Source organism: Oncorhynchus nerka, linkage group LG10 (genome assembly GCF_034236695.1).
Source record: "Oncorhynchus nerka isolate Pitt River linkage group LG10, Oner_Uvic_2.0, whole genome shotgun sequence".
Classification (NCBI taxonomy): Eukaryota; Metazoa; Chordata; class Actinopteri; order Salmoniformes; family Salmonidae; genus Oncorhynchus; species Oncorhynchus nerka.
The window spans coordinates 12,742,211-12,767,139 of NC_088405.1; the positions used below are offsets into that span (position 1 = coordinate 12,742,211).

The following is a 24,929-nucleotide window of genomic DNA, read 5'->3' on the forward strand; positions in this document are numbered from 1 at the left end:
GTAGTAGTTGGGGTTAGAGAGGAGGGCTGGGAGTAGTAGTTGGGGTTAGAGAGGAGGGCTGGGAGTAGTAGTTGGGGGTTAGAGAAGAGGGCTGGGAGAAGTAGTTGGGGGTTAGAGAGGAGGGCTGGGAGTAGTAGTTGGGGTTAGAGAGGAGGGCTGGTAGGAGTAGTAGTTGGGGTTAGAGAGGAGGGCTGGTAGGAGTAGTAGTTGGGGTTAGAGAGGAGGGCTGGTAGGAGTAGTAGTTGGGGTTAGAGAGGAGGGCTGGTAGGAGTAGTAGTTGGGGTTAGAGAGGAGGGCTGGTAGGAGTAGTAGTTGGGGTTAGAGAGGAGGGCTGGTAGGAGTAGTAGTTGGGGTTAGAGAGGAGGGCTGGTAGGAGTAGTAGTTGGGGTTAGAGGGCTGGTAGGAGTAGGCTGGGGTTAGAGAGGAGGGCTGGTAGGAGTAGTAGTAGTTGGGGTTAGTTGGGGTTAGAGAGGAGGGCTGGTAGGAGTAGTAGTTGGGGTTAGAGAGGAGGGCTGGTAGGAGTAGTAGTTGGGGGTTAGAGAGGAGGGCTGGTAGGAGTAGTAGTTGGGGGTTAGAGAGGAGGGCTGGTAGGAGTAGTAGTTGGGGTTAGAGAGGAGGGCTGGGAGTAGTAGTTGGGGTTAGAGAGGAGGGCTGGGAGTAGTTCTCTCCTCCCCATATCCCCCAGTCTCTCCTCCATCTCTCTCAGGGGCTGCTGCTGCCAGTACAGGCTGTGCTTTAGGCACAGATTTATGATCAGTCTTCTCCCATCAGGTCAGCCCCCCTCCCTGCTGTCTTCCTGTGCAGAGTGAGTCAAGTGAGCCACACTTTCCTCAAACTGCTGGTCACTGGAACGGTTGGTTGGTTTCTGGGAAGGTCACACAGTGTGTTTTCTACTGGCAGGAGGTAGTACCTAGGCAGGATGTGAGTGTGTCCATGTGGTTTTGAGTGCATGCGGTGTGTGTGTGTGTGCCGTTTGTTGTCTGTCTGCTGTCGGACTGTGTTCACCTCAGTGAATTATTGATGAGCCTGTAACTTGAACGCCTCCCCTCTCCATCTCCCAGTCTCTCCATCTGTCACCAGTAGCCTACATCCCAGTACTGCCTACTGGAGTCAGTACATCTCTCTCTCTCTCGGCCCTCTCTCTCTCTCTCTGCCCTCTCTCTCTCTCTCTCTCTCTCTCTCGGCCCCTCTCTCTCTCTCTCTCTCTCTCGGCCCCTCTCTCCCCTCCCCTGGGTGTGTTTGATGGGGATTACCTACCTAGTGACAATCATTTACTGTTAATGCGGCCACACACACACACACACACACATGGTGGTGGTATGGTGGGGCTGTATAATCGGTGCCAGATGGCCTTTGAAGATGGAAGGTGGGGGTCTCTGTACCTAATTACATTGACCTACACTGCGTTGTGTAGTTTTCATGCGTTTCAGGTCCATTACAGCATGTGACTGGGCTGAGTGGATAGAAACATTGCTCTGAATACGAGTTCAGGTCAGCTACAGCCCACGTTTCCATTCTATGGAATACAGTGTCTAAGATGAAGTCAACCTCTGCCTTTTGAGTAGTCCACAGAAACATGTCTGCTATTGGAAGTCTTTCTTCTGTTACTCTTATAGGCTATTAAATAGGATTCTGGGAAATTTCAATAAATTCCCTGGTTTTCCAGAAATCGCGTTTCCGGATTTCCCTCTTATTCCCTTCCGATTCCGTGAATCTTCCAGCCAGGATTTCTGGAAAACCAGGGAATTTATTGAAAGTACCATGAATTTTGCAGCCCTAGTTTTAGATATCTGGAGTGTGTTTTATAAATGTCTGAAAGCATTTGGGAACCAACCACTAGTGAAATTCACCCTCTGTTCAGTGTATTAGACCTTGTGATAATGTCTAGGTCATTTGACTCCCTCCTCTGTGGTCAATCTGTTACTGCTTGGCACTCAGCATTAAGGGGTGAACGCCCTGTGATAGACTAGTGTCCTGTCCAGGGGTGTACTGAGATGATAGACTAGTGTCTTGTCCAGGGGGTATACTGAGGTGATAGACTAGTGTCCTGTCCAGGGGGTGTACTGAGGTGATAGACTAGTGTCCTATCCAGGGGGTGTACTGAGGTGATAGACTAGTGTCCTGTCCAGGGGGTGTACTGAGGTGATAGACTAGTGTCCTGTCCAGGGGGTGTACTGAGGTGATAGACTAGTGTCCTGTCCAGGGGGTGTACTGAGGTGATAGACTAGTGTCCTGTCCAGGGGGTGTACTGAGGTGATAGACTAGTGTCCTGTCCAGGGGGTGTACTTGAACATCAAGCTGCCTCACTACAGAAACAGGAAATGGGCTCCGGCTCGTACAAGGCTACTTACTTACTGTGGTCAGTCAGTCCATTTCCCCCAATGGGCAAACGTCCAGTCATCCAAGACCTCAGCTGCCACGGATGACCCAGTTGTCGTGGGAATGGCACCGATTGGTCCCAGATTCTCTTGGCAAGCAGGTCCAGCTGGAACATGGTTTATTTAACCAAGCTAATTTAATACTGAGAAGTATTTCAACCTGCTCAGATAGATGGGGGTTATGTCAAACACAACAACAATCAGCATTACATTGGTAGATCATAGATCCGAGGATGAGGAAGATTCTGGCAATCACAGACACAGAGATTGATTGAAAGCCTGAGAAATGTTTGAAATTGTGAAAAGCGTCATTCAATTTTCATACATTCACCTACATTCAGGAAACCATTTTTTTTTTTAGGTCAGAGAGCTTGGCAATGGTCACAATGGACCTGTTCTGATACATTTCCCTTAGACAAGCTGGTGGCTGTGTGGGAGAATGTTCTGAGTTGAGTTGGCCACGTCTACTGCTGTTTAACCCTTTTCATCAGGTTAGTTCGGTTGAGATTAACATCTCTGTTTCCAGAGAGACCAGGATAGCAGCATCAGCACAGCAGTATCAGACAATCCACCACATGACATCAGCCAGAGGACAATGACATAAATACAATAAACTGCATGTTCCCATGTCTGGAGGCGAACTACGCCATCTAGACTCGCCCACAACAATGCATCTCATCCTTTGTAGTCACTGGGTGCCCACTGGTAGATTCCACTGTCTGTGTTGGTTAAAATGGACACTTCACCACTTTTTCACCTAATATTTACTATGCTGTCTTCAGCACCATACCAGTGTCTGTCTATTACATAGCCTAGCCTACGTGTAGGCCTATGTAACAAGAAGATTAGAACATAAAATATATTGAGTGTTGTTCTTGTGAGGTTTGTGCTCCAGTCTTCTGACCGTTAGGCTGGTTTGTGCTCCAGTCTTCTGACAGTTAGGCTGGTTTGTGCTCCAGTCTTCTGACAGTTAGGCTGGTTTGTGCTCCAGTCTTCTGACAGTTAGGCTGGTTTGTGCTCCAGTCGTCTGACAGTTAGGCTGGTTTGTACTCCAGTCTTCTGACAGTTAGGCTGGTTTGTACTCCAGTCTTCTGACAGTTAGGCTGGTTTGTGCTCCAGTCTTCTGACAGTTAGGCTGGTTTGTGCTCCAGTCTTCTGACAGTTAGGCTGGTTTGTACTCCAGTCTTCTGACAGTTAGGCTGGTTTGTACTCCAGTCTTCTGACAGTTAGGCTGGTTTGTACTCCAGTCTTCTGACAGTTAGGCTGGTTTGTACTCCAGTCTTCTGACAGTTAGGCTGGTTTGTACTCCAGTCTTCTGACAGTTAGGCTGGGTTGTGCTCCAGTCTTCTGACCGTTAGGCTGGTTTGTACTCCAGTCTTCTGACCGTTAGGCTGGTTTGTGCTCCAGTCTTCTGACAGTTAGGCTGGGTTGTGCTCCAGTCTTCTGACAGTTAGGCTGGTTTGTATTCCAGTCTTCTGACAGTTTGGCTGGTTTGTACTCCAGTCTTCTGACAGTTAGGCTGGTTTGTGCTCCAGTCTTCTGACAGTTAGGCTGGTTTGTACTCCAGTCTTCTGACAGTTAGGCTGGTTTGTGCTCCAGTCTTCTGACCGTTAGGCTGGTTTGTACTCCAGTCTTCTGACAGTTAGGCTGGTTTGTACTCCAGTCTTCTGACAGTTTGGCTGGTTTGTACTCCAGTCTTCTGACAGTTAGGCTGGTTTGTACTCCAGTCTTCTGACAGTTAGGCTGGGTTGTGCTCCAGTCTTCTGACCGTTAGGCTGGTTTGTACTCCAGTCTTCTGACCGTTAGGCTGGTTTGTGCTCCAGTCTTCTGACAGTTAGGCTGGGTTGTGCTCCAGTCTTCTGACAGTTAGGCTGGTTTGTATTCCAGTCTTCTGACAGTTTGGCTGGTTTGTACTCCAGTCTTCTGACAGTTAGGCTGGTTTGTGCTCCAGTCTTCTGACAGTTAGGCTGGTTTGTACTCCAGTCTTCTGACAGTTAGGCTGGTTTGTGCTCCAGTCTTCTGACCGTTAGGCTGGTTTGTACTCCAGTCTTCTGACAGTTAGGCTGGTTTGTACTCCAGTCTTCTGACAGTTAGGCTGGTTTGTACTCCAGTCTTCTGACAGTTTGGCTGGTTTGTGTGTGCAAGTGTTTGAGGCTATCTAACTTCCTGTCTCATTAAATGGCGCCCGTATTCACTTTCTTCTTGTTTCGGATACTCAGGGGGACATCACACAGACAGGCACACACATCCTCACCAAACTAAAAAAAAATAACTTCAACCAGTAAAATGGCTCTTTGGCTAGTTTTTGCTACAGCCTATATCAATGAGCGTTAGCATTCTAGCTAACAACTGCTGCATCCAAAACAGTTATTTTGCAAAAGATCACAACCGAATATAATTTTAGCGACTGTTCAAGCAAGAATCAAAACATCATTGTAAGCGTAAGTTATTTTGTTTAGCCTAAGATTGATGTTTTTATTTTTTTCTATGTTGAATGGGTGCAGAGTGCGATGGCTTCCTTACAGCCGCGTGCATCTGTGTGTGACGTCAGTGTGTCGTGTTCTGGAAAGTTGTCTATAGCCTGTTGTCCATCCTCTTTTTAAATAGTCATCATGTTTTCAGCACTATTATTTCCCTGATTGATCAACACGTTTTCTCGTGTTCTCTCTGTCTCTCTGAAGCAGTCATATAGTGAGCAATACGTTTCAACATCAAATTGCAATAAAATCGCAGTATCGAATTGTATCGACACCTAATTATGATGATATCACAGTGCCATCCGTTTTGTCACCAAAGCCCCATATACTACCCACCACTGTGACCTGTACGCTCTCGTTGGCTGGCCCTCGCTTCATACTCGTCGCCAAACCCACTGGCTCCAGGTCATCCACAAGACCTGTAGCACGCGCTCCAGCAGGTATATCTCTCTGGTCACCCCCAAAACCAACCGTAGCAATGGTAGATTTGCAGTAGAAGAATGTGCAAAGTAGAAATAATGGAGCTAGCTAAATAAATAAATAAATACAGTAGGGGAAGGGGTAGTTGTTTGGGCTAAATTATAGATGGGTTATGTACAGGTGCAGTAATCTGAGCTACTCTGACAGCTGGTGCTTAAAGCTAGTGAGGGAGATAAGTGTTTCCAGTTTCAGAGATTTTTGTAGTTCTTTCCAGTCATTGGCATTCCATTCATTTCCATTCTTATTTACAATGACGGTCTTCTGGGGAACAGTGGGTTAACTGCCTTGTTCAGGGGCAGAATGACAGATTTGAACCTTGTCAGCTCAGGGATTCGATCTAGCAAGTTACTAGTTACTGGTCCAACGCTCTAACCACTAGGCTACCTGCCGCCCCAATGCAGGGGGTCAGACGGCCTTCCTAACCCACAGGTTAGTTTCATAATACAGATGGCCTTCCTGCTCTCCCAGCCAGGCCCCAGTCCAGTGCTCCAGAACCCCATCCCAGTCCAGTGCTCCAGAACCCCATCCCAGTCCAGTGCTCCAGAACCCCATCCCAGACCAGTGCTCCAGAACCCCATCCCAGTCCAGTGCTCCAGAACCCCATCCCAGTCCAGTGCTCCAGAACCCCATCCCAGTCCAGTGCTCCAGAACCCCCAGTCCAGTGCCCCATCCCAGTCCAGTGCTCCAGAACCCCATCCCAGTCCAGTGCTCCAGAACCCCATCCCAGTCCAGTGCTCCAGAACCCCATCCCAGACCAGTGCTCCAGAACCCCATCCCAGACCAGTGCTCCAGAACCCCATCCCAGACCAGTGCTCCAGAACCCCATCCCAGACCAGTGCTCCAGAACCCCATCCCGGTCCAGAGTAAAAACATTGTTTATCATCCGTATGGAACATCACAGGAGACACAAGTAGCCTGCACACATCCCTTCTCCCTGTCTGGAACACGAATTCCCTCCCAAATCCCAGGTAGCCTACACACATCCCTTCTCCCTGTCTGGAACACGATTTCCCTCCCAAATCCCAGGTAGCCTACACACACACACATCCCTTCTCCCTGTCTGGAACACGATTTCCCTCCCAAATCCCAGGTAGCCTGCACACATCCCTTCTCCCTGTCTGGAACACGATTTCCCTCCCAAATCCCAGGTAGCCTACACACACACACATCCCTTCTCCCTGTCTGGAACACGATTTCCCTCCCAAATCCCAGGTAGCTTACACACATCCCCTTCTCCCTGTCTGGAACACGATTTCCCTCCCAAATCCCAGGTAGCTTACACACATCCCCTTCTCCCTGTCTGGAACACGATTTCCCTCCCAAATCCCAGGTAGCTTACACACATCCCCTTCTCCCTGTCTGGTACACCATTTCCCTCCCAAATCCCAGGTAGCCTACACACATCCCTTCTCCCTGTCTGGAACACAATTTCCCTCCCAAATCCCAGGTGACTGAGATATGATTCCTCCTCTCATTCTTCTCCTTCCCTCTCTTTTGATATTTTACACATCCCTGCTCATCGATTAGATGGGTTACACAGGAAGAATGAGGGAGGGAGGCAAAGACGGGGAGTCTGTTAGCGGGAGGGAAAGAGAGACTGTGAGAGGTATCGTTAGTGTCGATCTCCTTTCCCGAGAGTCCCCTCAGATCGATTACCTGGTCATCAGACTTGTAATCTTCAGCGTGTGCAAACCAATCCTCCTCCTCTGATCCCTCCATGCAACCAACACACTCAGGAGTCCAGACCGGACGCAGAGCGTAAGCAACAACCAACACACTCAGGAGTCCAGACCGGACGCAGAGCGCAAGCAACAACCAACACACTCAGGAGTCCAGACCGGACGCAGGGCGTAAGCAACAACCAACACACTCAGGAGTCCAGACCGGACGCAGGGCGTAAGCAACAACCAACACACTCAGGAGTCCAGACCGGACGCAGAGCGTAAGCAACAACCAACACACTCAGGAGTCCAGACCGGATGCAGGGCGTAAGCAACAACCAACACACTCAGGAGTCCGGACCGGACGCAGAGCGCGAGCAACAACCAACACACTCAGGAGTCCGGACCGGACGCAGGGCGTAAGCAACAACCAACAAACTCAGGGCGTAAGCAACAACCAACAAACTCAGGGCGTAAGCAACAACCAACACACTCAGGAGTCCAGACCGGACGCAGAGCGTAAGCAACAACCAACAAACTCAGGGCGTAAGCAACAACCAACAAACTCAGGGCGTAAGCAACAACCAACACACTCAGGGCGTAAGCAACAACCAACACACTCAGGAGTCCAGACCGGACGCAGAGCGCAAGCAACAACCAACACACTCAGGAGTCCAGACCGGACGCAGAGCGTAAGCAACAACCAACACACTCAGGAGTCCAGACCGGACGCAGGGCGTGAGCAACAACCAACACACTCAGGAGTCCAGACCGGACGCAGGGCGTGAGCAACAACCAACACACTCAGGAGTCCAGACCGGACGCAGGGCGTAAGCAACAACCAACACACTCAGGAGTCCAGACCGGACTCAGGGCGTAAGCAACAACCAACACACTCAGGAGTCCAGACCGGACGCAGGGCGTAAGCAACAACCAACACACTCAGGAGTCCAGACCAGACGCAGGGCGTAAGCAACAACCAACACACTCAGGAGTCCAGACCGGACGCAGGGCGTAAGCAACAACCAACACACTCAGGAGTCCAGACCGGACGCAGAGCGAGCAACAGCAATGCAGTGCCTTAGAGCGCTGCGCCACTTGGAGACCCGGCCCAATGCGCTTCACTGCTACCATACCTGCCGTTGTAGCAGCATCCCATCTAACAGTGCCTGTCCTGACTGGAGTAGCCTACGTTCTGCACCTTCTCCCCAACCCCATTCAGAGATCAATGTTCAACAGCAGCTTACCTCTTAGCCTGCTCGTTCTCATTTAACATCCACTAACGTTTGTAAGTGTGTAGTTTTAATTTCATCTTGCATTGCATTAGTGAACTCTTATATCACTTACTACACATGGAGTCTATTTTATGGGTGGTTTAACCCACTGTTCCCCGGTAGGCTGTTTTTTGGGTGGTTTAACCCACTGTTCCCCGGTAGGCTGTTTGTTGGGTGGTTTAACCCACTGTTCCCCGGTAGGCTGTTTGTTGGGTGGTTTAACCCACTGTTCCCCGGTAGGCTGTTTGTTGGGTGGTTTAACCCACTGTTCCCCGGTAGGCCGTCATTGTAAATAAGAATTTGTTCTTAACTGACTTGCCTAGTTAAATAAAAAAAATAATTTAGAAAATCCCTCATTTTTTTGTATATGTATCAATTATATATATATATATTTTCCCCTAACCCTACCATCCCTCCCTAATTGGAGTAAACTAATGGACAACACTTAGGCTTCCAGCTTATACATACTATATACATTTTACAGACACAGTATATGTTACGCTAGTTATCTTTTGTTTGTTTTTAGTCCCATCCTTCAACTACCCTCAACCCCTCCCATCTGTCTCTGAACACCATCCAGTCCCATCCTTCAGCTCCCCTCAACCCCTCCCATCTATCTCTGAACACCATCCAGTCCCATCCTTCAGCTCCCCTCAACCCCTCCCATCTGTCTCTGAACACCATCCAGTCCCATCCTTCAGCTACCCTCAACCCCTCCCATCCATCTCTGAACACCATCCAGTCCAATCCTTCAGCTCCCCTCAACCCCTCCCATCTATCTCTGAACACCATCCAGTCCCATCCTTCAGCTCCCCTCAACCCCTCCCATCTATCTCTGAACACCATCCAGTCCCATCCTTCAGCTCCCCTCAACCCCTCCCATCTATCTCTGAACACCATCCAGTCCCATCCTTCAGCTACCTTCAACCCTCCCATCTGTCTCTGAACACCATCCAGTCCCATCCTTCAGCTCCCCTCAACCCCTCCCATCTATCTCTGAACACCATCCAGTCCCATCCTTCAGCTCCCCTCAACCCCTCCCATCTATCTCTGAACACCATCCAGTCCCATCCTTCAGCTCCCCTCAACCCCTCCCATCTATCTCTGAACACCATCCAGTCCCATCCTTCAGCTATCTCTGAACCCTCAATCCTTCCTCCCCTCCCATCCCATCTATCTCTGAACACCATCCAGTCCCATCCTTCAGCTCCCCTCAACCCCTCCCATCTATCTCTGAACACCATCCAGTCCCATCCTTCAGCTCCCCTCAACCCTTCCCATCTATCTCTGAACACCATCCAGTCCCATCCTTCAGCTCCCCTCAACCCTTCCCATCTATCTCTGAACACCATCCAGTCCCATCCTTCAGCTCCCCTCAACCCCTCCCATCTATCTCTGAACATCATCCAGTTTTGATTTCTATTTGCCTGTGGTGTGATATTTCACCAATGTTCTGAACCTTTCTATTCTCATAGATTTTACCAATTTTAAATTAAACATCAACATTTTTGCTAAGAGTTTTATTGTATTATTGATCGATTTGACTATGACTTTTTACATCACCCAGCAGTGCTATTTGCAGAGTTGGCTCCAGTTAAATGTTGCAATTCTTCAGCCATTCCTGAACTTGTGACCAAAAACAAGAAAATCTCTTCCCAACTATTGTGGAGTCATATGGCACAGCTGTCAATTTTTTTGTCCCTAAATGAAAATGGTATACTTTTTTTTTATTTATCACTATTTTCTTTAACCAATTTTTGGTTTTTAATGTAGGGCCAACAGGCAAGGTCCTTACTTGCTCCCCCTTCCACTTGCCTCTTCCATTTCTGCCGTAATGCTGCAATTAGTTGGTTGTATTTTTGATTAGAGCAAACATTTACGTATTTTTATAATATACAAAGATTATACTCTTTTTAATATATATATATATATATTTTTTTAAATACATTTTTAATCCATTCGTATATTTGAGGTTAACCATAATATTTGTTTTGTCTTTTCTGATTAAACTGAAATTGCAACCAGCTTTCTATGGTTTGTTTTCAAAATAGCAATATTTTTATTTTTCATTTTCATTTTTTTTTTCATTTCATTTTTCATTTTTTAATAACCGAAAGTGAGAGGTTGTAATCTGAATAAATGGGGGAAAAAAAACATTCTTGAACATGGGGTGAGACATTCTTACTAATCTGCTATAGAAACAGTTCGGATTTAAGGTCTAATGCTTTGATATTGAATCATTTCTGCCTTCCAAATTCATATTCATTATATAAATAGGCCCATTTTAATTTTGTTTGGCTTGCTGTTCCAAATAAAATTGAATATTTCTGCAAATAGATAAACTGGGATATGACTAAAGAGTTAATCAGTTTTTCACGAATAGACAGGTATTTTCCTTTCCACGGCAGCAAGAGCTTCTCTATTTTTGCTAACTTCCTATTAAAATGTATTGTATTGAGCCTCTTTGACTGTAGGCCTAGTGAAGCTTTGATTGGCTAACAAAAACAATCATGTGTGAAGGCGCCTGTCTTTATGAGGTGCATGTCATAAAAATGACTTTTAAAAGTCGTTTTATTAAATTAAGAATTTGAAATATCGTGGTATATCCTTGTATGCAGCAATGTAACATGGATATTTTCATTTTTTTTTTTTTAAATAGGCCTGTAATTTTTACTTATGAATACTCACACAAGTAATCAAATACTAATGTCTGTTCAGATATTTCAATAACTGTGCCCATCCCCAGTTGAGAGTAAACAACCTAAGTACAGGAGTGTTCTCGCTGAAGGTTGAGAGTTGGTTGAGAGTTGCCCTTAATGGAGGCTGAAGTGCAGAGAGTTGATAGCCATCAACGAGACTGGCTTAACTATAATATATTCCGCTTAGCAGAACGTTTTGGGATTTGAACCCACTATCCTGCCGTTACAAGTGCCAGGCTCTACCAACTGAGCTGTAGAGGACCCCTGTTACTCATTTAACCAGCCAGCCAATTAGCCAGTCTACAAACCATTTAGACAGCGAGTCAGCTAACCAGCCAGGCCTCCAGCCAGCCAGCAGCACTAAGTGAAAGTAAGATGACTGATACTGACTTAGCTTAGTACTCTCTCTTAGTGGTGCTGGTAGACTGGGTGCCTGAAAGGTTCGCAGACTGACTAAATGGTTGACTGGCAGGCTGTCTGGTTGGTTGGTCGACTGGCAGGTTGACTGTGATTGACTGGTTAGCTGGCTGTCTGGCTAGTTTGTTGGCTGTCTGGTTGACTTATTGGCTGGTTAGCAGGCTGGCCTGTTGGATATCCCAGGAGGCAGCTGGGGCCACTGATGTGGTTCTCCTTCCCCATGGAGGTCCTCCACCACGCCTAGTCTATGTCTGCTTCCTCACCACCAGCCCTTCATCTGGAAACACGTCGCCTCTCTCTCTCTCTCTCTGTCTCTGTCTCTGTCTCTCACTCACACACTCACACACTCTCTCACTCACACACTCTCACTCCTATATGAAGGGACTTTTCTCTCTCTCTCTCATGAAATTACTTTTCTCCACTGAGCTGATAACCTAAAAGTTAATTGAGATTCAGACACTTCCTAAAAGAGAGTGTTTGGACTCCTGTCGTCAGATTTTGGGTGAGATCTTTGAGTTGAGTAGCTCCGACCCCTGAGCCTTAGGCTACCCCACACCAGGGGTTCACCAGTGTTTATGTTGATGTGGGCACTAGTGTTATTTTGGGGGGGGACTGTTTCCATCAGGAGGGTGTCGTTAAAGACTTGGGGTGAGCCGGATCAACAACCTCTGCATCATCAAGACAGTTGCTTTGTGAGAAGGTGTTAACAGTTAGCCATCTCAGTTGGAAGTTCTCCATTAGTGTTTTTGTGGTTAGTGTGGTGGGGAGTAACATTATTTTAACTTGATGTGAGTTGAGGCCTTCGCTTTTTGCAAATGATGCCTTGGCAGCTGAGAGGTATGAAATTGGTTGTGTGTGAATCTGTTTCTAGGAAACTGGCCTGATATATTCCATTTGTGAATCACCTCAACTCCCATTTGAAGTGACTTCATCATCGCAGTTCTCACAAGCGTCTCGATCAACAGCCAGTCCAGTGTGCATTCTGAACACTCAAAAGTGTGGTTGAAGAATAGCACACCTTTCCCTTTCCTTGAACTGTTGAAGGACGGGACTCAACCTGCGTGCCAAACAGGACACAGGCAAATTGTTGCTGTTGTTTTTAGGGGGGGGGGGGACTGCCTGGCTGCACAAAGGCACCGTTGTCTGAGGAAGTGAGGTCACTGTGAAATCCCTGGGTCGTATTCATTAGGGGAAACGGTAGCAAAACCTTTTGCAACTTGAAACTTTAAGCACCCCTTGTTTTTCTGCCGGGCGCATTTGGTGACCGCGTGGGGGAGTTTGGTGACCGCGTGGGGGGAGTTTGGTGACCGCGTGGGGGAGTTTGGTGACCGCGTGGGGGAGTTTGGTGACCGCGTGGGGGGAGTTTGGTGACCGCGTGGGGAGTTTGGTGACCGCGTGGGGGAGTTTGGTGACCGCGTGGGGGAGTTTGGTGACCGCGTGGGGGAAGTTTGGTGACCGCGTGGGGGGAGTTTGGTGACCGCGTGGGGGAGTTTGGTGACCGCGTGGGGGAGTATAAACCTATCCTAAGGGGATACACAGACACACAGCAGCAACCGTTTCAACCCCAGACCACATAGCGAACACACACACACACACACACACACACGTATGGGTGTAGTTATCCTTTAATGCAGGTGGCACCAGCCAGAGACCCTTGTTTGGTTAGCGGTGTTTCTGTAGCCCTCATGAGATTGCAGAGTTTTCTAAGCAAATGGCCACTGGGTTGATGCAAATAGTCATGGTATCATTCTGCCAGGTAGGTAGCAGATAGGCTGCTTTGTAGTTAACATTAAATTGAGAAGGTTTTTGGGAAAGCCTTTTCATCTACAGGTAGATGGTTATCATTAGCATCATCGCTAACGGCTACACTAAGTGTAGACTAGACATAAGAGCACCACAACACAGACAGGCATTCCTGAGCCCTTTCAGAAAGATGCAAGAAATTACTAATCAATGATTTTATTTTACCTTTATTGAACTAAGCAAGTCAGTTAAAGAACAAATTCTTATTTTCAACGACGGCCTAGAAACAGTGGGTTAACTGCCTGTTCAGGGGCTGAACGACAGATTTGTACCTTGTCAACTCGGGGGTTTGAACTTGCAACTAGTCCAACGCTCTAACCACTAGGCTACCCTGCCGCCCCGCTACCCTGATGCATTTTCTTCATGTCTTGTGAGTCACATGGGGCAATTTTTAAGGAATGTTCTAGTAAGTTCAATACATTTTTGGAGTATTGTTTAATTCGGGTTTAATGTCTGGATTCCAAGCTTGGCGCAACGCAGATGTTTTTTTTTCTAGGGCCCTATTTGTGTGTGTGTCTTAATGGGTGTGTGGTGGTGTAACTGTCAGTGACTTCCTGTTCAGTGTAAGGTGAGACCTGAGAGATCAGGTGACTTCCTGATGTTGTGAGCTGTGTTGTCCACGTGTGACTGACCTCACGCGCTCTCTCTCTCTTATCTCTATCTAGGGTTGCAGCGGCGACAACCAACAGGCACATGCAGGATGAGGAGGCGGAGCTGAAGCTCAGCTGACCCCACCCATTTAGTGTGACCTCCCTCCTACCCTCACCCATCCAGCCAGTCGGGCCCATGTTCTCTCCAGAGCAGGAAAATATCTCCCCCTCCTCCACCTCCTCCTCCAAAGTGCCGGTGAAATATGGAGAGCTCATGGTGCTGGGGTAAGGAGCCAACCACATTATAACACTGGATGTCATAAGGTGAAAGCACCAATTTGTAAGTCGCTCTGGATAAGAGCGTCTGCTAAATGACTTAAATGTAATGTAAATGATAACACTTCACCACTTAGATACTAACTCAGATACTTATGGCTGGTCCTCTATGTTGATGATACTCAGATACTTATGGCTGGTCCTCTATGTTGATGATACTCAGATACTTATGGCTGTTCCTCTATGTTGATGATACTCAGATACTTATGGCTGGTCCTCTATGTTGATGATACTCAGATACTTATGGCTGGTCCTCTATGTTGATGATACTAACTCAGATACTTATGGCTGTTCCTCTATGTTGATGATACTAACTCAGATGCTTATGGCTGTTCCTCTATGTTGATGATACTAACTCAGATGCTTATGGCTGTTCCTCTATGTTGATGATACTAACTTAGATGTTATGGCTGTTCCTCTATTTGTTGATGATAGACTTTCAGATACTTATTACTGGTAGCCTCCATGTTGATGATACTCAGATACTTATGGCTGTTCCTCAGGTAGATGATTGTATGATGGTCTCAGATACTTATGGCTGTTCCTCCAGGGAGATGTATGATGATACTCAGATATTATAACAGGCTGTTGGTCTCTAGGGAGTTGATTATAACTAGATGCTTTGGTCTCCAGGTCCAGGTGATGATTATAACAGTAGTGTTGGTCTCCATGTTGAGATACTTATAACTTAGTAGTGTTGGTCTCTAGATGATTATGAGTGTTGGTCTCCAGGTAGATGATTATAACAGTAGTGTTGGTCTCCAGGAGATGATTATGAGTGTTGGTCTCAGGTAGATGATTATAACAGTAGTGTTGGTCTCCAGGGAGATGATTATAACAGTAGTGTTGGTCTCAGATGATTATAACAGTAGTGTTGGTCTCAGGGAGATGATTATGATGTTGGTCTCAGGGAGATATTATAACAGTGTGTTGGTCTCCAGGGAGATGATTAGAACAAAGTGTTGGTCTCAAATTTCAGTAGTGTTGGTCTACATGGAGATGATTATAAAAGTGTTGGTCTCCAGGGAGATGATTATAACAGTAGTGTTGGTCTCCAAGATGATTATAACAGTAGTGTTGGTCTCAGGGAGATGATTATAACAGTAGTGTTGGTCTCCAGGAGATGAAAAGTGTTGGTCCCAGGGAGATGATTATAACAGTAGTGTTGGTCTCAGGTAGATGATTATAACAGTAGTGTTGGTCTCCAGGTAGATGATTATAACAGTAGTGTTGGTCTCCAGGGAGATGATTATAACAGTAGTGTTGGTCTCCAGGGAGATGATTATAACAGTAGTGTTGGTCTCCAGGGAGATGATTATAACAGTAGTGTTGGTCTCCAGGGAGATGATTATAACAGTAGTGTTGGTCTCCAGGGAGATGATTATAACAGTAGTGTTGGTCTCCAGGGAGATGATTATAACAGTAGTGTTGGTCTCCAGGGAGATGATTATAACAGTAGTGTTGGTCTCCAGGGAGATGATTATAACAGTAGTGTTGGTCTCCAGGGAGATGATTATAACAGTAGTGTTGGTCTCCAGGGAGATGATTATAACAGTAGTGTTGGTCTCCAGGGAGATGATTATAACAGTAGTGTTGGTCTCCAGGCTGTCAGGTAGATGATTATAACAGTAGTGTTGGTCTCCAGGGAGATGATTATAACAGTAGTGTTGGTCTCCAGGGAGGTGATTATAACAGTAGTGTTGGTCTCCAGGGAGATGATTATAACAGTAGTGTTGGTCCTGGTCTCCAATGGAAAACAGTGATGAGATATCAGCAGAGCTGGATCACACACACTCATATCTTAAACCTATCTTTAAATCTAGCCTTTGTACTCATGGGGACCTGGGAAATACTTTTGGGGATTTCCAGTACCCACAAAGATAGTAATGCACACACACACACAATACAGGCATGTCTGTGAACTCACAGCAACTCTCCCTGCCTGCTCTAGGAACACTTCTTGCTTCCAACATGGCATCCTATCCCCTTGTTTATCTCTCTCTCGGTGTGTCTGTCTCTTTAGGTACAATGGCTCTCTACCCAACGGTGATCGAGGCAGGAGGAAAAGCCGTTTCAGTCTGTCTAAGAGACCCAAGGCTAATGGGGTCAAACCCAGCACAGTGCACGCTGCCTGCACCGCACAGGCAGCTAAGGTAAGACACACACACACACACACACCCCTACCAGTATCTCTTGTCGTGATTTGTGTTTTGTCTTATATTTGTATTTTTAATTCCAGCACCCTGTCCCTGCAGGAGGCCTTTACCCTGTCCCTGCAGGAGGCCTTTACCCTGTCCCTGCAGGAGGCCTTTACCCTGTCCCTGCAGGAGGCCTTTACCCTGTCCCTGCAGGAGGCCTTTACCCTGTCCTTGCAGGAGGCCTTTACCCTGTCCCTGCAGGAGGCCTTTCTACCCTGTCCTTGCAGGAGGCCTTTACCCTGTCCCTGCAGGAGGCCTTTACCCTGTCCCTGCAGGAGGCCTTTACCCTGTCCCTGCAGGAGGCCTTTACCCTGTCCCTGCAGGAGGCCTTTACCCTGTCCCCTGCAGGAGGCCTTTACCCTGTCCCTGCAGGAGGCCTTTTACCCTGTCCCTGCAGGAGGCCTTTTACCCTGTCCCTGTAGGAGGCCTTTTACCCTGTCCCTGTAGGAGGTATTTTACCCTGTCCCTGCAGGAGGCCTTTCTACCCTGTCCCTGCAGGAGGCCTTTCTACCCAGTCCCTGCAGGCCTTTCTACCCTGTCCTTGCAGGAGGCCTTTCTACCCTGTCCTTGCAGGAGGCCTTTCTACCCTGTCCTTGCAGGAGGCCTTTCTACCCTGTCCCTGCAGGAGGCCTTTCTACCCTGTCCTTGCAGGAGGCCTTTCTCCCCTGTCCCTGCAGGAGGCCTTTCTCCCCTGTCCCTGCAGGAGGCCTTTCTCCCCTGTCCCTGCAGGAGGCCTTTCTCCCCTGTCCCTGCAGGAGGCCTTTCTCCCCTGTCCCTGCAGGAGGCCTTTCTCCCCTGTCCCTGCAGGAGGCCTTTCTCCCCTGTCCCTGCAGGAGGCCTTTCTCCCCTGTCCCTGCAGGAGGCCTTTCTCCCCTGTCCCTGCAGGAGGCCTTTAACCCTGTCCCTGCAGGAGGCCTTTAACCCTGTCCCTGCAGGAGGCCTTTAACCCTGTCCCTGCAGGAGGCCTTTAACCCTGTCCCTGCAGGAGGCCTTTCTACCCTGTCCCTGCAGGAGGCCTTTCTACCCTGTCCCTGCAGGAGGCCTTTCTACCCTGTCCCTGCAGGAGGCCTTTCTACCCTGTCCCTGCAGGAGGCCTTTCTACCCTGTCCCTGCAGGAGGCCTTTCTACCCTGTCCCTGCAGGAGGCCTTTCTACCCTGTCCCTGCAGGAGACCTTTCTACCCTGTCCCTGCAGGAGGCCTTTCTACCCTGTCCCTGCAGGAGGCCTTTCTACCCTGTCCCTGCAGGAGGCCTTTCTACCCTGTCCCTGCAGGAGGCCTTTCTACCCTGTCACTGCAGGAGGCCTTTCTACCCTGTCACTGCAGGAGGCTTTTCTACCCTGTCCCTGCAGGAGGCCTTTCTACCCTGTCACTGCAGGAGGCCTTTCTCCCCTGTCCCTGCAGGAGGCCTTTGTGTCCTTTGTTAGGCCGTCGTTGTATATAAGATTTTTTTCTTAACTGACTTGACTAGTTAAATAAAGGTAATAAAAAAAAATTGTAATTAAATTAAAAACCTACACACAACACCATAACACTCCTGCCTTGGTTAACAGTGGAAGTATGTGAACCATGCCTTTACGAACACACGGAACACCCTGGCTGTTTACGCCAGAGTTAAGTGTGAACTGACCAATGAAGGGCAGCAGAGAGATGTCCTACAAAGTGTGTGTGTGTCCTTGGAAACACATGTCTGTTTCCATCCTCTTAATTAATTCTTTAAACAGGCCTGTTAAACCACAAGGCTGGGATTGTTGGGGACCATTTGGATTAGTGATTGAGGTGTGTGGGTGGGAGGGGAAAATGTTTAGAACACTACTTAGCAGATAGAAATTTAACAAAAAGAGCTGAGGACAGAACCTTCTCTGTTCAACATTTCTATACTGATCGTTCCTCATTTCTCCATTCCTCCCCCGTCTTTCCCTGTCTCCGTCCCCCCCTATCCCGCCCTCCCTCTGTCCCTCCCTCCCTCTGTCCCTCCCTCCCCTCTCCAGGCTATCAGCAACAAGGACCAACACAGCATCTCCTACACGTTATCCAGAGGTCAGACGGTGGTGGTGGAATATACTCATGATAACAGCACAGACATGTTCCAGGTAACTACAAACTCATCCTTCTGGGCCCAGTTGCAGAAAACATCCTTAAGGACATTTTCTCTTAAACTTTCCTTCACTTTTAAGTCGGTTGCAAAAAAACAAACATTTTAAGGCAAATGTCCCCTCTTAAATGAAGTGAAAAAGTTTCGGGTGTCCGTGAGGTCTCTTTTTCTAAGTGCTTCATTCAGTATGGATATCAATGTAAACAGTGTTTTGTGGAGGGGACTGTTGCTTTCATTTGCCCACCAGCAGATTTGCAACTTAGTAGTGTTTCTGTTGTCTATACAAAATACTCAGATATCAGTTCAATTAGCCTACCTTTAAAAGCATAGATATATATTATAGTCGTATCAAGTGTAGGCTGTTATTTAGTCTGGATCATCAGGGTGGGGGGAAGAGGGGGGGGGAGAGGGGATGAGGGGGGGGAGAGGGGATGGGGGGAAGAGGGGATGGGGGGAACCTGTTAGGGCAGATCTGAGATGTTACACTGCTTTGGTGCTCTTCACTCTTTCTACATGTTGGAGAGGGGAGAGGGGGGGGAGAGGGGATGGGGGGGAGAGGGGATGGGGGGGGGGAACCTGTTAGGGCAGATCTGAGATGTTACACTGCTTTGGTGCTCTTCACTCTTTCTACATGTTGGAGAGGGGAGAGGGGATGGGGGAGAGGGGATGGGGGGGGGGGAGAGGGGATGGGGGGAAGAGGGGATGGGGGAGAGAGGGGATGGGGAGGAGAGGGGATGGGGGGGGAACCTGTTAGGGCAGATCTGAGATGTTACACTGCTTTGGTGCTCTTCACTCTACATGGTTCTGTTGCTTTATGTTAATAACTACCACATATTTTGAACATTTCGGCAGTTAGGTAAAAAGGGCATTTGGCATGTCGCCGTGATGTCAGACTCTGGTGCTGCGGTCCAGTTTTAAATATAACGATAGCTGTCACACATCGATAGACGATAAAATCTTAGTCACCCAACCCTAATGTAGTGCACATCTTTTAACCAGGGCCCATAGGGCTCTGTAGTGCACCCTATTCCAAGTAGTGCACTTCTTTCAACCAGGGGCCATAGGACTATTAGGGAATAGAGCGCCATTTGGGACCTATCCATATTCTTATATATTTATGTGAATGTATTGGCTTGTGTTTGTACTTTCAAATGTGTTGTGTGTTAACTAGTTACAGTATGAAGTTAGTAAGTATTGTCTGAGTCAGAATGACCCATAGGGCAGGAGCCTGTTTCTGTGAGGCAGTCTGAAGTATAAGTAAACCCCCTTGATAAGACATGAGTTATGAGCATAAATAACATACTACCTGTTTTGAATGGAATTAGATTTAAATCTACCTGTGCGGTCAATGTCTCTAAACACATTTACGTCCTCTGTCTTTCTCTCTCCCCATTTCTCTCCCTCTCTCTGTCTGTCTCCCACATAAAGTCAACCTACTTGTAACATATTGTCTTTTCTCTCCCACCGTTCCCCTCCCTCCTCCTGTCAGATTGGTCGTTCCACAGAGAGCCCCATAGACTTTGTGGTAACCGACACGGTGGCAGGGAGCCAGAGTAACTCAGACACCCAGTCAGTCCAGAGCACCATCTCTCGCTTCGCCTGCCGTGTCATGTGTCAGAGGACGCCCCCCTACACCGCACGCATCTACGCTGCCGGCTTCGACAGCTCCAAGAACATCTTCCTAGGGGTGAGTGGGGAGGGGGGAGGTGTGTGTGGGTCGGGGGAGTGGTGAGTGGGTCGGGGGAGGTGTGAGTGGGTCGGGGGAGTGGGGAGGGGGGCAGGTGTGTGTCACTAAAATGAAAATGGGGGGGATTTTCACCTCCCTCTTTGATTTGTTAAAATGTTCAGAAAGGTACATGCATACCACACAGTACAGTAAATCTTGACACTAAATTAACAATTTACTTTCTATTTCCCTCTCTAAACCCCCCCGCCCCCGTCAGGAGAAGGCGGCTAAATGGAAGACGTGTGACGGTCAGATGGACGGGCTGACCACCAACGGCGTGCTGGTGATGCACCCTCGCCACGGCTTCACGGAGGACTCCAAACCGGGCGTCTGGAGAGAGATCTCCGTCTGCGGTAACGTCTTCACCCTCCGAGAGACCCGCTCCGCTCAGCAGCGGGGCAAGATGGTGAGACACACACACACACACACACACACACACACACACACACACACACACACACACACAGGGCAAGATGGTGAGACACACACACAGGGCAAGATGGTGAGACACACACACACACACAGGGCAAGATGGTGAGACACACACACACACACACACACAGGGCAAGATGGTGAGACACACACACACAGGGCAAGATGGTGAGACACACACACACACACAGGGCAAGATGGTGAGAGACACACACACAGGGCAAGATGGTGAGACACACACACACACACACACACAGGGCAAGATGGTGAGACACACACACACAGGGCAAGATGGTGAGAGACACACACACACACACACACACACACACAGGGCAAGAAGGTGAGACACACACACAGGGCAAGATGGTGAGAGACACACACACACACACACACACACAGGGCAAGATGGTGAGACACACACAGGGCAAGATGGAGAGGGGTAACGTGAAAACACATTCTACTCTAAAGAGAGAGGGATAGAGAGAGAATGAGAGAGAGAGAGATATATGATTCCACAAGCGTTTTTTTCACGACTTGTTAGCAATTCCAAATGGCAGCACAGGTCTTTATCAAGCATCATCCCACTCTTTCACCTCTCTTCCTCTCATCCCTCTCCGTCTCTCATCCCTCTCTTCATGTCTCCCAATGCAGAAACAAATGAAGGAGAACATTATGTGGAGCTTTCAATAGTGAAGAGTTAACCATGTGCTCCAGCATTAAAGAACCCACTTCCTATTTCACAGCTGATTGGCTGTTTTAGATACTGGGCGGGCACCAATAGAAACATCTTCATATTTATCTGTCTCAAAAGGAAATCTAAAAAGGCATTAAATTAGATTTGTGTCCTTTCCGATCTACACAACCTATTTTTCCAAATGAATAAAAAGGAAGATGTATTGATTGTGTGTCTTCACAGCCCAGAGTTCATACTTGGTGAAAGCACCGTTTGACAGTCGCTACAGCTGTGAATCCTTCTGAATAAGATTCTACCGAGCTTGAACAACTCTTAGCCCACATGAAAGTAAGGCCTGAGGGAGTGTGGTATATGACCAATATACCATGGCTAAGGGCTGTTCTTAGACACAAAGCAACGCGTCAGAAAGAGAAAAATGTAGCTCCGGTCTTGTAGTTTTGAACGGGTTTGGGCTGGAGACGAGCGGTGTCCTGCATTGTAAAGGTGCAACCACGGAGACACAGACATTCTCTGTGTGTTTCTATGGCAGTGGCTCTGGTATAGCTAAGCCCAGACCCATACAGTACCAGAGGCTCTGGTATAGCTAAGCCCAGAGCCATACAGTACCAGAGGTTCTGGTATAGCTAAGCCCAGACCCATACAGTACCAGAGGCTCTGGTATAGCTAAGCCCAGACCCATACAGTACCAGAGGCTCTAGTATAGCTAAGCCCAGAGCCATACGGTACCAGGGGTTCTGGTATAGCTAAGCCCAGACCCATACAGTACCAGAGGTTCTGGTATAGCTAAGCCCAGACCCATACAGTACCAGAGGCTCTGGTATAGCTAAGCCCAGACCCATACGGTACCAGAGGTTCTGGTATAGCTAAGCCCAGACCCATACAGTACCAGGGTTAAGCCCAGACCCTGGTACCAGAGGTTCTAAGCTAAGCCCAGAGCCAGACCCATACAGTACCAGAGGTTCTGGTATAGCTAAGCCCAGACCCATACAGTACCAGAGGTTCTGGTATAGCTAAGCCCAGACCCATACAGTACCAGAGGTTCTGGTATAGCTAAGCCCAGACCCATACAGTACCAGAGGTTCTGGTATAGCTAAGCCCAGACCCATACAGTACCCCAGTACCAGGTTCTGGTATAGCTAAGCCCAGACCCAGACCAGAGGTTCTGGTATAGCTAAGCCCAGAGCCATACGGTACCAGGGGTTCTGGTATAGCTAAGCCCAGACCCATACAGTACCAGAGGTTCTGGTATAGCTAAGCCCAGACCCATACAGTACCAGAGGTTCTGGTATAGCTAAGCCCAGACCCATACAGTACCAGAGGTTCTGGTATAGCTAAGCCCAGACCCATACGGTACCAGAGGCTCTGGTATAGCTAAGCCCAGACCCATACAGTACCAGAGGTTCTGGTATAGCTAAGCCCAGACCCATACAGTACCAGAGGTTCTGGTATAGCTAAGCCCAGACCCATACGGTACCAGAGGTTCTGGTATAGCTAAGCCCAGACCCATACAGTACCAGAGGTTCTGGTATAGCTAAGCCCAGACCCATACAGTACCAGAGGTTCTGGTATAGCTAAGCCCAGACCCATACAGTACCAGAGGTTCTGGTATAGCTAAGCCCAGACCCATACAGTACCAGAGGTTCTGGTATAGCTAAGCCCAGACCCATACAGTACCAGAGGTTCTGGTATAGCTAAGCCCAGACCCATACAGTACCAGAGGTTCTGGTATAGCTAAGCCCAGACCCATACAGTACCAGAGGTTCTGGTATAGCTAAGCCCAGACCCATACAGTACCAGAGGGTTCTGGTATAGCTAAGCCCAGACCCATACAGTACCAGAGGTTCTGTATAGCTAAGCCCAGACCCATACAGTACCAAGGTTCTGGTATAGCTAAGCCCAGACCCATACAGTACCAGAGGTTCTGGTAGCTAGCTAAGCCCAGACCCATACAGTACCAGAGGTTCTGGTATAGCTAAGCCCAGACCCATACAGTACCAGAGGTTCTGGTATAGCTAAGCCCAGACCCATACAGTACCAGAGGTTCTGGTATAGCTAAGCCCAGACCCATACAGTACCAGAGGTTCTGGTATAGCTAAGCCCAGACCCATACAGTACCAGAGGACCCTCTACCAGAGGTTAGCTAAGCCCAGAGCCATACAGTACCAGAGGTTCTGGTATAGCTAAGCCCAGACCCATACAGTACCAGAGGTTCTGGTATAGCTAAGCCCAGACCCATACAGTACCAGAGCCATATATTAAGAAATGAATGACTCTGGCTAAATCTCATCAGACTTGTCTGTGCTAACAGTTTTCACAGACAAAGTAAAATTATACAAATTACTTTTGCTCCTGATGCTCACCTCTCAAATGTAACATCAGCCTGAGAACACTGGACCTAAAACAACCACACAGATATAACCAAGTGACGTCTAATGTTTCACCTGACCGCCACTAGTGCTCCCAAATCAAAAGTCCACTGGTCTCGTTAATAAGTGAGTGTTTAAAAAAGAAAGTTTCCCAGCACACCTGAGACTTCCTCAAGGCCTCGGCACACCGGTTGGGAACCACGGATCTACAGAATGCCACAGGAAAATGACCTCTTGTGTAAAGTAGTGCAGTCACCTACCTTCCCTGTACCCTCCTGTATAATGTAGTGGAGTCACCTACCTTCCCTGTGTTCTCCTGTATAAAGTAGTGTAGTCACCTACCTTCCCTGTACCCTCCTGTATAATGTAGTGGAGTCACCTACCTTCCCTGTACCCTCCTGTATAATGTAGTGGAGTCACCTACCTTCCCTGTTTTCTCCTGTATAAAGTAGTGTAGTCACCTACCTTCCCTGTTCCCTCCTGTATAAAGTAGTGTAGTCACCTACCTTCCCTGTACCCTCCTGTATAAAGTAGTGTACTCCCTCACCTTCCCTGGTCCCTCCTGTATAATATAGTGCAGTCACCTACCTTCCCTGTACCCTCCTGTATAAAGTAGTGTACTCCCTCACCTTCCCTGGTCCCTCCTGTATAAAGTAGTGTAGTCACCCACCTTCCCTGTACCCTCTTGTATAAAGTAGTGTAGTCACCTACCTTCCCTGTACCCTCCTGTATAAAGTAGTGTAGTCACCTACCTTCCCTGTACCCTCCTGTATAAAGTAGTGCAGTCACCCACCTTCCCTGTACCCTCCTGTATAAAGTAGTGTAGTCACCCACCTTCCCTGTACCCTCCTGTATAATGTAGTGTAGTCACCTACCTTCCCTGTACCCTCCTGTATAATGTAGTGTAGTCACCTACCTTCCCTGTACCCTCCTGTATAGTGTAGTGTAGTCACCTACCTTCCCTGTACCCTCCTGTATAGTGTAGTGTAGTCACCTACCTTCCCTGTACCCTCCTGTATAATGTAGTGTAGTCACCTACCTTCCCTGTACCCTCCTGTATAAAGTAGTGTAGTCACCTACCTTCCCTGTACCCTCCTGTATAATATAATGCAGTCACCCACCTTCCCTGTACCCTCCTGTATAATGTAGTGTAGTCACCTACCTTCCCTGTTCCCTCCTGAATAATGTAGTGTAGTCACCTACCTTCCCTGTACCCTCCTGTATAATGTAATGCAGTCACCCACCTTCCCTGTACCCTCCTGTATAATGTAGTGTAGTCACCTACCTTCCCTGAGCCCTCCTGTAT

At 48.1% G+C, this 24,929-nt stretch overlaps 1 protein-coding gene across 1 annotated transcript in view; it reads left to right on the plus strand.

Moving 5' to 3' along the window:
• peli1b (pellino E3 ubiquitin protein ligase 1b) overlaps positions 1-24,929 on the plus strand; it is a 75,565-nt gene that overhangs the window by 9,198 nt on the left and 41,438 nt on the right. Inside the window, exons 2-6 of the mRNA XM_065023020.1 lie at positions 13,855-14,064; positions 16,139-16,268; positions 18,302-18,403; positions 19,895-20,092; positions 20,349-20,537. Of these exons, the coding sequence (XP_064879092.1) occupies positions 13,976-14,064; positions 16,139-16,268; positions 18,302-18,403; positions 19,895-20,092; positions 20,349-20,537 (708 nt within the window). The 5' untranslated portion in view covers positions 13,855-13,975. The remainder of the gene's footprint in view (positions 1-13,854; positions 14,065-16,138; positions 16,269-18,301; positions 18,404-19,894; positions 20,093-20,348; positions 20,538-24,929) is intronic.